The sequence below is a fragment of the Suricata suricatta genome, chromosome 5, assembly GCF_006229205.1.
Source record: "Suricata suricatta isolate VVHF042 chromosome 5, meerkat_22Aug2017_6uvM2_HiC, whole genome shotgun sequence".
Classification (NCBI taxonomy): Eukaryota; Metazoa; Chordata; class Mammalia; order Carnivora; family Herpestidae; genus Suricata; species Suricata suricatta.
In genome coordinates this window covers 4,998,285-5,010,460 of record NC_043704.1, presented here as the reverse complement: position 1 = coordinate 5,010,460, position 12,176 = coordinate 4,998,285, and the positions used below count along the sequence as shown (strand labels likewise).

Sequence of the window (12,176 nt, the reverse complement as noted above, 5' to 3'; positions counted from 1 at the left end):
TTACCTTTCGGTTTTAATTTATTTTTAAACGTATACTTTTTGTAGGTAATCTATTTTCGACAGGGTCATGAAGCGTATATCGAGGCTGTCAGAAGAAATAACATTTACGAACTGAACCCTAACAAAGAGCCGTGGAGAAAAATGGATCTTAGGGTAAGAGGTCGTGTTATTAAATCATTAAACATCTAGCACTGTATAGTTAATTACTTACAACCCATTAGAAGTAAGCCTCCGGGAGGTGTATTCATCGCTATCATTCTGTTGATCTCCTGCCAACACTTTTCTGCCATTACCTCCTACGCCTTACGACCCAGCAGGAAGATGTGGCTGTCAGTGGGCGGGGTCTTCGTGTGCTGCTGATTGGCCAGTAGAGTTGTTAGTGTGTCCGTCACTCAGGAAGGCAGCTGGTAGTTTATGTCATTAATGTTAAAACGGGTCTCTGGGACATATATTCGAAAGAAGTGGCAGCTTTTCTGAAGAGGAAATACAAATTGGAAAAAAGGTTGAACCCTGTGCACAGTAGACTAGACTATGGAAGAAGCTTTACTCCCCTACACTTAACCAATTTGATTAAAAAAAAAAAACATTTTATTTATTTATTTATTTATTTATTTATTTTTAAACAGGGAAAGAAAGAAAAGACCTTTGCTAGCAAGTAGCAAGGTTTTGGTTTGTTCCTGGGAATTCAGATTGGTGACAGGACAGCGTACATGAACCTGCCTGGGCTTTGTACAGGCTGTCTTGCCGATTTAAAGATGTTTTAAATCCTTGCAGTAATTAATTACTTGCAGTAATTTAGGGAACTGCAGGAGGCACATGTGAATTTATGAGTCCGGCAACTCCGTACCTCTGTTTATGCAAGCAAAAGTTGGGAAAGGTCCAGATACCCTGCAGTACCGAATGGGTCCAGTCGTGGTACATTTTGCAGAATTGACTACGGTATAGAGCCCAGTGCGTAACTGAGGCTTTTAAAATACTTCTTGAGTGAATGGCGGTTACATTTTTATAATTTATCACTAAGAGAAAAAAATGGGATCTGAAATGCTGTTTGTGGTTGTGGTGACAAAAATTTATGGACATAAGTAGTCAGCCAGAATAGATACATCACAATGTCAGTGGAGATGATATGTGGAAGAGCACTGCAGTTGATTTTTTTTTTTATTCTTTGTGTTTTATGTTTTTGTTATTTTCAGTATTAGTATTAGAATGTAAAAACCACCATGTTAAAAAAGATAGCTGTTCTTTTTTTATTTTTTTAAGTTTATTTACTGACTCTGAACGAGAGAGGGAGAGAGAGAGAATATCCCAAGCAGGCTCAGGCTGTCAGCGCAGACCCTGATGTGGGGCTCGATCCCATGAATGGTGAGATCATGACTAAGAGTCAGACCCTTAAGGGACCAAGCCACCCAGGCGCCCCCAAAGATAAGCTGTTCTTAACTCTCCTTCAGCTGACTTAATGGCGCTCCATCTTGAGTTTGGCTTACCATACGTTCTGACTTATGTAGGTCTGTTTCACTTACCACCGCGTCTCCAAGGACACTTGTTCCCTGTTATTCACAGATTCCAGACTTGTGATTTTGCCTGCTTGCTGTAGGTTATTTGTAACCCCAAGTCAGTGCTCAGGATGCTTTCCGGCATTCGCAGACACAGAGAGTGGCCCCCAAAGTCGACTTGCCTGGCCGGCACGTTTCCTCCTGAGGTCGGGCAAGGTGGTAGCTTCCTGTTTGAGCTCTCACATCATAAATGAGTGTCCTTCTCACGGTCTATCGAATGCAATGTAAACAACTTACGCATTTTTATGCTTTTTATTGGAGACTTGCTGATTAAGATAGGCCCCTAGTGTCATGCTTAACGTGCTCTATTGGGCGTTAGCACAAGAAAGCGATGCTGTGCCTTCTGGAGAGAACACCTGTGGCAGATCAACTTTGGGCCTGAGCTCGAAGTGCTGTTGGCTGTGATTTTCAGTGCTGATGAATCAGCGGCATCTGACATGAGGTGTCTCTGCCCGGAGACGCACATGAAACAAGATGATGTGTCTCTGGGAAGAGACCAAAGCGAGAAAGAAACTCAGATCATTCACAGTAATTGTCTTTAGGTACTGTGCTGATCAATGACTTTTATATGTTCCTTCTTAACACTTTGTGATATATTTTCTACGGTGAGTATATTCCTTATGTTAAAAACAGTTTTAAATGTCTATCCTGAAAAAACGTGAAGACTACTTTTAGCAAAAATGATTTAATTACTGTGAAATTGGAAGCCTGACTTATAAGTTGACTTAATGTGGCAATATGTGGAGAATTATGGTCTTGAGAGATTGCTTTATTTTAACCACTTTAAACACTTCATTCTTTTAAAACTATCTGTTAAAGGATCAAGAGTTGGTCAAAATAGTTGGAATACGATACGAGGTTGGGCCCCCTACACTCTGTTGCCTCAAACTAGCATTTATAGATCCTGCAACTGGAAAACTTTTGGACAAATCTTTCTCCATTCGGTACGTGTTAGTCTTTCTTCATGGTCTTATTTAAATTTAGGCGTTTCCTCTTGCTGATGAGCACGTCCTTTCTGTAGCTGAAGGGCAGACAGCAGAACACTGCGGACAGCCCAAGGGGGTTGAGGCTCCCCGAGCCGGGAGCCCACTGGGGGTAGGAGTAGCGGGCTGTAGCGACAGGCTCTGGCATGTTTTATACCCTCTTCCATGCCTCTGCTGTGCGCAGAACTCTGGCCTATAGGGGACTTGGTGTCTATCTTTGTTTTTGAGAAAATGTTAGAATAAATGATTTGCTAAATGTGTGTTGTCCATTATGGTGGCCCTTAGCCACATGTGGCTCTTGAGCTCTTGAAATGTGGCTGATTTCAATGGAATGTGATGTTAAGTGCACACACTGGATTTTGAAGACTTGGTATGAAGAAGAATGTAAAACTGTCATTATTTTGTATTGATGACTTGGTGAAACCGTACTTAGGATAGAGAGGATAAATTATTTTACTGGTTTCTTTTTACCTTTTTTTTAAAATAAGGCTAGTCAAAAAATAAAAATTAGAAATGCAGCTCCCTTCCTGTTTCCTTTGGACATTGTCGCTCTAGACTATAACCTGCTGCTCAGGGAGTTTAATAATCTTTGATTTCTGTTTAGATACCATGATATGCCGGACGTCATCGACTTTCTCGTGTTGCGTCAGTTTTATGATGAAGCAAGACAGAGGAATTGGCAGTCTTGTAAGTCTGTCCTTACCGAGGTTCATACACCCTTAGGAAACGATCTCTCAGTTCATTGGCCGATTTTTTTTTTTTTTTTTTTTTTTTGGCAGTGGTACTGCTTATTATGGTGGATGCAAACGTGAATTCTGGAAGGAAATATTAAGAATGCCTGCAAAGTATTTTTTGCTTTACTTCTCCTTAACAGACTGTTAGCCAAGCAGCATTTCTTGTGGGGATTATTTCTCATTCAAGACTTAATTGTACGCTAGAGCTGAAATTTTATTTCCTTTCACTCGTCCCCATACTGCATTTTTTCCTATCTTTAATGTTGTGGCTGGTATAATTCACAAAATTACCTTATGATCTAAAACAATCAGGAAATTGAAAAATAATGCAAATTACTTCTAATCCGCATTGTTAATAATGCAGCCCCGTAGGAGAGTTCATCTCCTTTATAATCAGTTTTGGTTTCTTATTAGGAATCATAAATTTCACTCAGGCTGTGTCATCTAGTGTACATGTTTTTACGTGATGTTAAGACCTTATTAATTTTCCTAGTTTTTGCTACGATTTCCCACAGACAGGTGAATTTAGTACAAATTTCCCTGAGCCATCCCTCTTTGAAATAAAGATTGAGAATGTGGCTGTTCTCAGCGGCCTGTTCTTAACAGCAGTGCCCACACCGGCAGTCAGGATGGTTTGGGACTGCAGGTAAAGGGAGTTTTTCTTGAAAAACCTCTCGCCACACGCAGAAACAATGAAGGGAAGCTCCAGTCACCTGGATCGTGCGGGGTTAACGAGGCGATGGCCAAGCTCTGAAGCGCTTGAAGGCTGCGCGTCTGTTGTGTTTATCCAGCCCCTGGACGCCAGGCCGGACGCTCTGTTCGCTCTGTTCGTTCCGCCCGCACGTGCGTCCAGACATTGTTTCCATCCCCGTTCTCTGTAGCTGAGCTCCAGAGATGGATTCCCACTTGCCTCTTGAAATTTGGTGTCTGTTTTATTTTTGTGATTGGGGAATTAATGTAACAGATCTTTTAATCAATTCAGTTTTGCTCCCCCATAAAATCTGACCTGTTCTCCTGAACTTGCTTAATTCTGATTTTACTGTGTTAAGAACTTTACTAAGCACATACATCCTACTCTTTAATAGGAAAAAAATAGGTTTTTTTGAAAATTCTTAAAAGCCAGGTTTTACCTTCAGAAAAGTGATTTCTTAAGGCTCCTTTTAATTTAAAGTATTATCTTACAGTGAAGAAATATTTTTATTTAAACTGAAAGTATCTTCAAGTTTTGTGGTTTTTTTTTTTTTGAATTTTTAAGAAAGTTTATATTTGAGAAAGAGTGAGGGAGGGGCAGGGAGGGGGGAGAGAGGATCCCAAGCAGGCGCTGTGCTGGTCAGGCAGAGCCCAGCGCCGGGCTTCCTCTCACCGACGGGAGGTCCTGGCCTGAGTCGGGATCAAGTCCCACCCAGCGGCCCTCTTCTAGTTTTAGATAATCGGGAAGGAAAGCATTACCAAGTTGATTGGTGGTATCAAAAACTGCCTTTTTTTTTTTTTTTTTTTTTTTTTTTTTTTTTTTGAGAGAGCAAGTCGGAGAGGAGCAGAGAGAAAGAGAGGGAGTGAGGGAGACTCTTACTCAGGCTCCATGCTCAGTGTGGAGTGAGCATGGGGCTCAATCCTGCAGCCCTGGGATCATGACCCGAGCGGAAATCAAGAGTTGGGTGCTCCACTGGCTGAGCCACCCAGGCGTCCTGGGTTTCTAGTGGCTTTGAAAGATACAAAATATACATAAAAGTCATGTTGACATGAATTTTAAAATATCTTAAGAACCTCAAAACCTGCAGCTCCAGTAGATGTGATATTCTGATATTTTTCAGTTTTAGAGAGTTCCGTGTAAGCATACCTTGTTAATACTATTTGTGGGTATTTTGTTACGTAAATCTTCTTTTTTAGGAGTGAAATCTAGCTTTAGTTTTGATGGATACCATTTCTGTAAAACTTTCCTTGAAGACAGAATGGTTAATGCAGGCGAAGCAACTTCTTTTGGTTACTGCTTGTGTTTTGAGAAAGGTGGGGTGGGTGGAAAGGGCGGGGCGGGGCGGGGCAGCAGCCTGTCCTGTGACACAGGAGCCAGGGCTCCCGCTGTGGGCCACACGCAGGGTCCCTGGCGTCAGGTGGAGGGTTCGGTACAGTTGTTTTGGTTTGTGGATGGAGCCTCCTAAGATCTACTTCCTGCCTTTATGCGTCCTGTTGAGATAAAGGCATGTGTGGGGGTTTAATTTTTCCAAATAATAAAATATGTAAGCATTTCCTAGGGTATATCTCGAGCTGATTTTTAATGTGAAGTCTTAAGAATTAAAATTCTGTTTTATGTGGAAATATTTATATAGGGGCAGCTTTAGAATAATCATATTTTTCTAGTCATCCTTTTATAATATATTTTATTCAAGAAATACATATTTCAGAGGTATTTAATGCACTTATTTAAGCACGTCAATTTGGTCATATACATTGTTACAGAAGATTGTTGAGTTTTGTTAAGCTTTGTTGAAAACATGGTGGAACCTGTCTTGGGGAAGTGTTTGGATCCGCGAATCAACAGAGTCCAGTGGAACCATTTTCGTCTATGATACTGTGTGTTGTACACCTTCCGTAAATTGCTCAGTGCGACATTGTATCTTTTTACATTTATTTTATTGCTGAAGATTGCTGGAAAGTAGGGAAGGATGGCTAATTTTAAGATAAAACAAATGATTTCTTTTTATCTGTATTGTGGTATTTTATACATTAAAAATGTGTCACAGGCCTGGTCGTCTCTTGCAGGTGACAGGTTCCGTTCCATCATCGACGACGCCTGGTGGTTTGGGACCGTGCTGAGCCAGGAGCCTTACCAGCCGCAGTACCCCGACAGTCATTTCCAGTGCTACGTCGTCAGGTCTGTGTGCGCGGGGCCGGTTCTCGTCGTGGTGGGCGGTTGTGGGCATCCTGTGTCGTGGGTCACAGACCAGGATTTTGTCTGTCCGCCTTTGCGCGCAGCGTCTCCGGCCGCCCGGTGGCTGCTGCTCACCGGGACCCCACGGGGCAGCTTCTGCTTGCTCCCCGGGTCCGGCTCCCGCGTGCACGGCCCCCTAGCAGCTCCTTGTGTGGGAGCACGTTACGTCCCCCCCCTCGTCATGGAAAGCTTTGCTGCTGCTCCGTCGACTGCGGAGTGCCCTCCTGAAGTGTGGCCGCGTGGGGCCTGTGAGGTGTTTTCCCCTGCCCTGCGTACGAGCCACACGGGGCCTCTGCCTTTGTCTTTGAACCCACCGTCCGTGTTTGATGCTTGCTTTTCCGCATGATATGTCCTCCTGAAAGCTCCTACGGTTACTACTTCAACTTTCATTGCTACCATGTGGTCCTCACGTTTTCTATTTGTTTACTCTTCACTGGACTCCTAGGCATTAGCCACAGGTCATTTTCATGAGTGGCTAACTGGACTTTCTGTTTGTTTTTAAACAGGTGGGACAATACTGAAATTGAAAAACTGAGCCCCTGGGACATGGAACCAATTCCTGATAATGGTATGTAAATTTTTTAAGTTTTAGCAGAAACTCTTTTTAAAGAATTTTTTTAAAAACATTTATTTTTGAGAGGGCGGGGAGGGGCAGAGAGAGGGAGAGAATCCCAAGCAGGCTCCATGCTTGAGCGCGGAGCCCGATGTAGGGCTCAGACTCCTGACCCATGAGATTGAAATCATGACCTGAGCCCAAATCAGGAGTCAGATGTTGAACCCACTGAGCCACCCAGGCGCTCCATGGTATATAATTTTTAAATAATGTTTAAATACCTGTTTTCATAACTGAGCTTTACTAACACTCAGCAGAATTAATATGTATCTGGTTCATTAATTCTTACCGTTGACTTCCAGTTTGATGCTGACTGCATGTTAGTGGCCCGCTATCCTCTCTTACATAATCCTGGCTAGTTAGTTTGTAGAATTTCTTTCTGTTTGAGCTGGTTTCACATTTACTTATTACCCAGGGTTTGCATTTCTGGCGCTAGTGTTAGGGACGTGGTATGTGGTCCTCAGTGCATCCTGTCAGGAGGCACGTGATGTCCTTTGTCCTATTACCGGAGATGTCAACTTTCACTGGTGTCGGCCAGGTTTCTCCACTGTAAAGCAACTGCTTTTTCCTTGGGAGTGGCCTGTTCAGGAGTTTCTGACAACTTAAATGTATATTTGGTTATTTTTCCTTTTGTTCTTTTTAATGGAATTTGTAGTTGATCCACCCGAAGAATTAGGAGCTAGTATTTCCGTCACTTCTGATGAACTAGAGAAATTACTCTACAAACCGCAAGATGGTGAATGGGGCCAGAAACCGAGGGATGAAGAGTGTGAACGAATTATTAGTGGTATAGATCAACTTTTGAATCTTGGTAAGTTTTTAGTGCGGAACGTTTCAAGTTCTCTTTTCCGCAAAAGTATTTTTTTTTTAATGTTTATTTTTGAGAGAGAGACCCGAGACAGTGTGTGAACAGGGGAAGGGCAGAGAGGGAGACACAGAATCTGAAGCAGGCTTCGGGCTCTGAGCTGTCAGCACAGAGCCCAGTGCGGGGCTCGAACCCACAGACTGCGAGATCATGACCTGAGCTGCCCAACAGACTGAGCCACCCAGGCGCCCCTCCACAAAAGTGCTTTAATATAGCAAAGTGGTGGCGTTCTTCACTGTGATTTCTGCCTGCTGCTTTTTGTTTGGGCCTGCGTTGTTAAAGGTGGCTCTCTTTCTGAATAATTTGCAGAGAAACAATCTCTTAAAGCTAATGAATGTATTGACTGCAGTTTTCGTCTGCCTTCGCAGACATAGCCGCGGCCTTTGCGGGCCCAGTCGACCTGTGCACGTACCCGAAGTACTGCACCGTCGTGGCTTATCCCACCGACCTCTACACAATTCGAATGAGGCTCGTGAACCGGTTCTACAGGTTAGTAGAAGCCTCCTTTCCAAATAGTTTGAAAAGGTATTTGGTCATCCTGAGCGGAGTGAAGGGAGGTGGTGGTTGGTGGTGACTGTGGTGACTGTGGTGGCGTGGGGGCGGATTCCCTTTATTTTCTGTTTCGCTCGCTCTTGTTATCGTGAGCTTGTGGTCTTCTGTGGCAAGACACTGTTCCGTGTCGGAGAGAAGTCGGGTTAAAAAAAATTCCACATTCATTCATCACCCTTTAGTAATCCGTGTTTGTTATGAATTATGTTAACTAGTTAGACATCATATTTATTTGCATGTTTTTCCTATTTAGCAGCTTAATTTAAAAATAAAGTTGAATTTTAAAAATTGGCCTTTGAGAGATTGAGTTTCCCCAGAGTCATCAGATTTTTATCTTTGGCTCCTAGGGCACTGATAACTATAAAATTTCCTGTTCTCAGTGATTATGAAACATTTTTTTCTTATTTGTTTTTGAGCAAGAGAGAGACAGAGGGAGACTAGGGAAGGGGCTGAGAGAGAGGGAGAGAGAGAGAGAGACACAGAATCTGAAGCAGCTCCAGGCTCCGAGCTGTCAGCACAGAGCCCGATGTGGGCTTTGAACTCACGAACTGTGAGATCATGACCTGAGCTGAAGTCGGACGCTTAACCGACTGAGCCACCCAGGTGCCCCGATTCTCAGTGATGTTTTAAATTTTAAGTGATTGATACTATTTTATTTTTTATAATTCATCTACTTTGAGAAATTACCATTTTAAAAAACTGACGTCCTACCTTTGTGGTGTACGTTATCTCTGTGGCCAAACATGGGAATGTGCGTTTGGTCAGACGCCGCTTTGCCAGGCCACTGCCTTAGGATTAATGATATTTCACACCTCTTCTTCTTTGAGTCTCAGTAGCTTCAGTTGTGCCTCTAGACGCCGTGAAAGGGGGGAGGGTGGCTCTGTTGGTTTTCTAGGTGTGATTAAGTGAACTGTGAAGATTTTCGGTTTTTAAATGTGTTCTCTGTGGTGTAGCTTCCAATTGCTTTTGATTATGATCAGGCTGATAGCATTAGAAGGCCATTCATTGTAACTTTGCGCTAAGGATCTAATATATTAATGCATGTTGGCTTCACGAGCTGGGATTTTTTTATTTTAAGCTGGTTTCTGTGTTTCTGTTTTCTGACTCCTAAATTGCCTACTTTGTGTTTTGAAGGAGGCTGTCTGCTTTAGTTTGGGAAGTCAGGTACATAGAGCACAACGCCAGGACGTTTAATGAGCCTGAGAGTGTGATCGCAAGATCAGCTAAGAAGATAACTGACCGCCTCTTAAAATTTATCAAGTAAGTGACCTCCTGTTGGAGGTGTGGAGAGGGCCGGGCGTATTTGTACCTCTCGCAGCCGGCCGGTTCTTAAGTTTTGTTCTCTGAATTATACCCTTTTACTCTGCTGCATCAAATAACATTTCTCTACATATTAATTCTAATTATACTTTCAGTAAAGGCATGAAAAAGAGAACGATCCATTTTTTCTGGTTTTTAAAACTTGAAATAAATTTATACTGAGTTGCCCTATGTAAACCCCTCACCCGGCCTCCCCTGGGGAGGTTAGCACCTCTCCTGACTGTGGGGTCCCTGTGAAACATGAAGAAACCCTCCTTGGGGTACGACTGGTGGCTGCACTCACTCGCTTGCTTCGGGCGATCAGTGTGGAAGGGGATGGAAAAGTGCGATCTGAGTTTTAACCTCATTTGCTCTAATGAACATTCTCCGTCACTTTGGACAAATTGTCCAGCCTGTTTGCTGTGAAGTTAATGAATTTTGCTGTGTGATCTTAATGCCATTTAGTAGAGCCGTAAAAATTATGTGAAAGAATTATGTATTGGAGAAGAGAATTCATAAACTGTGCCATCATTTTTGCTAGTGGCTACAAACTGGGAAGTAGCTGATGCCAGTCTGTCTTGCTTTGCTGGGCTGAATCCACCTCTTGCCTGGACGACCTGGACTTATTTCCTCTTTCCCAGAACTTTCATTTTTTCTACTTCCGGAAAATCACATACCCATTTTCATCTTCATGCCTAGATATTCCTACTTCAGGAATATCTGTGTGTACAGGAAAGTTAAGATCTAATTTGCTTTAACTTCTGCTTCTCCCCTCTATTTTATTTGATCTCAAATCAATCCATGTTCTTGGTACTCACTGTATGTATATGTTCCTAGTGATGTGTAGGAAGACTCATCTTCACATCCATCCAGCTGAGGCCATACTGAAATTATTTCTGTATTACCAGCTTAATTTTTATACATACTTAGCTGGGGAACAAAAACTTACTTTGGATATTGTGAGGTGGCCAGTTTTTCCACAGAGGGCAGATTAAAATCCTGGTATTTTTTCTGCTGGAAATGAAGGATGCATACTGAGGGAACTGCTCATGTCCTAACCTGTAGTTTGGATCTTTGACAGCAGTAATGGCATCTGCATACTCTCAAACATGTGAAAATTTGCTTTTTAGGAATCAAGACTGTACAAGTATCTCAGAACTTTCTAATGCTTCTGAAGATGATGAGCAAAATGCTGACGATTTGGTATGACGTTTGTCAAGTTTATAATGATTTCTGCTCGTTTCAAATGAGGACTTTGTCCCCAAATACCGAGTGAAGTAGGAAAATAACAATTCTTGCTATATTCCAGTGAACTATGAAACCATTTTGGTAAAAATATATTTTTTAAGTATCTACATGTTCAGCGAAGTAATTTGTTTTAACTAGGAACAACATCTGTCTAAGTGAATCACACAGCTCGGGAGTATGTCCTCTACTTCTGCAATATCTAAGAGCTGGATCTAATTGTAATCACAGATTAACGCAATTGACCATGCTCACAGTACCCACAAGTTCTTCACTTAAGGTGCCCTCAGAGTTCAAGGCAAATCCCAGTGGTGTTGGGGAATTTCACTTCATACAGAATCGAGCAAGGAGTTGCGGGAAGGATATTCTTTAAAAACTGTGTAGAGTCAATTTCTACCCCAGGCTAATTTCTTTTGGGATAAAAATGCACATATTTGATTTAGGGAATGAGAAGATGTAGAGTATGAAATTCAGAAACTGTAGGAGATGGTTTCTGGGGTTTTCTGGACAGAGAGAAAACACAAATTGGAAGTTGCACATGCATGTCCTATTTAGGTTTTGCACAAAGCAACTTTTTATAGCTATCTCTTGGAATTGGTGTTCGTTCCTAGGGAGTGTAGCGGGTTATTAAGAATGGTCGCTTTATGGGAGGCCGTGGCCACAAAGATCTGATAGGGTCTGCCTTTTGAGATTTTTGTAACCCAGTTAACACCCTTGTAAGACCTAATGTCTTTGATATGCTTTTAGATTGTTATATTTTGAATGAGAATATTAACACATAAGGTGCTCTGATTTTTATTCCTAGGACGATAGTGATCTTCCTAAAACATCTTCTGGAAGAAGGAGAGTAAGTGAATCTGCCTGACTGACCTTTATTGTTTACTTATTCTGTTTTGAAAGCAGCCTAAGAATTTAAGTGTTAACTCTGAAAAGTTGCATTGATATGAGTATTGAGTTAGCAGAAATGGGAGATCACTGGCAGGTGCCTAGTTAGGGAAGGTTTAGTGGAAGAGTTGAGACTTGAACTTCGTTCTCAGAATGAGCTGGAGTAGGAAGGGGGCGTGCAAAAAGTAAGGAGCTGTTAGGACCCATGTCAGAAAGTAGGCACATGTGTGCGGACAGGCTAGTGATGGAGCTCTGGGCTGACGCGCAAGGACTGAATGTTGTGGGGAGCGGGGGAGCGGGGGGAGCTGTGTCTGGCTGTTCTGTTAGGAATGGATGATGGGGGTCTTGAGAACCAAGGATTTCATTTATGTTTAAAGGACAGAATCAGTTTTACAACCATAATAGATGAATAGGGGAGCCCTTGTAGGGGAATGTGCCAGGGACTGTGCTTGTGAGCAGTGGGGAGGTGGGGAAGGGGAGCCCTTGTAGGGGAATGTGCACTAGTGTGCAGTGGGGAGGCGGGG

General features: G+C 42.6%; 1 protein-coding gene across 1 annotated transcript in view; it reads left to right on the top strand.

The window, feature by feature from the left end:
- The window catches only part of BRWD1 (bromodomain and WD repeat domain containing 1), a 111,079-nt gene that overhangs the window by 78,279 nt on the left and 20,624 nt on the right, over positions 1-12,176 (top strand). The window contains exons 23-32 of the mRNA XM_029940621.1: positions 46-153; positions 2,373-2,497; positions 3,141-3,223; positions 6,028-6,139; positions 6,703-6,764; positions 7,465-7,620; positions 8,043-8,163; positions 9,358-9,483; positions 10,653-10,725; positions 11,573-11,614. Coding sequence (XP_029796481.1) covers positions 46-153; positions 2,373-2,497; positions 3,141-3,223; positions 6,028-6,139; positions 6,703-6,764; positions 7,465-7,620; positions 8,043-8,163; positions 9,358-9,483; positions 10,653-10,725; positions 11,573-11,614 — 1,008 coding nt within the window. The remainder of the gene's footprint in view (positions 1-45; positions 154-2,372; positions 2,498-3,140; positions 3,224-6,027; positions 6,140-6,702; positions 6,765-7,464; positions 7,621-8,042; positions 8,164-9,357; positions 9,484-10,652; positions 10,726-11,572; positions 11,615-12,176) is intronic.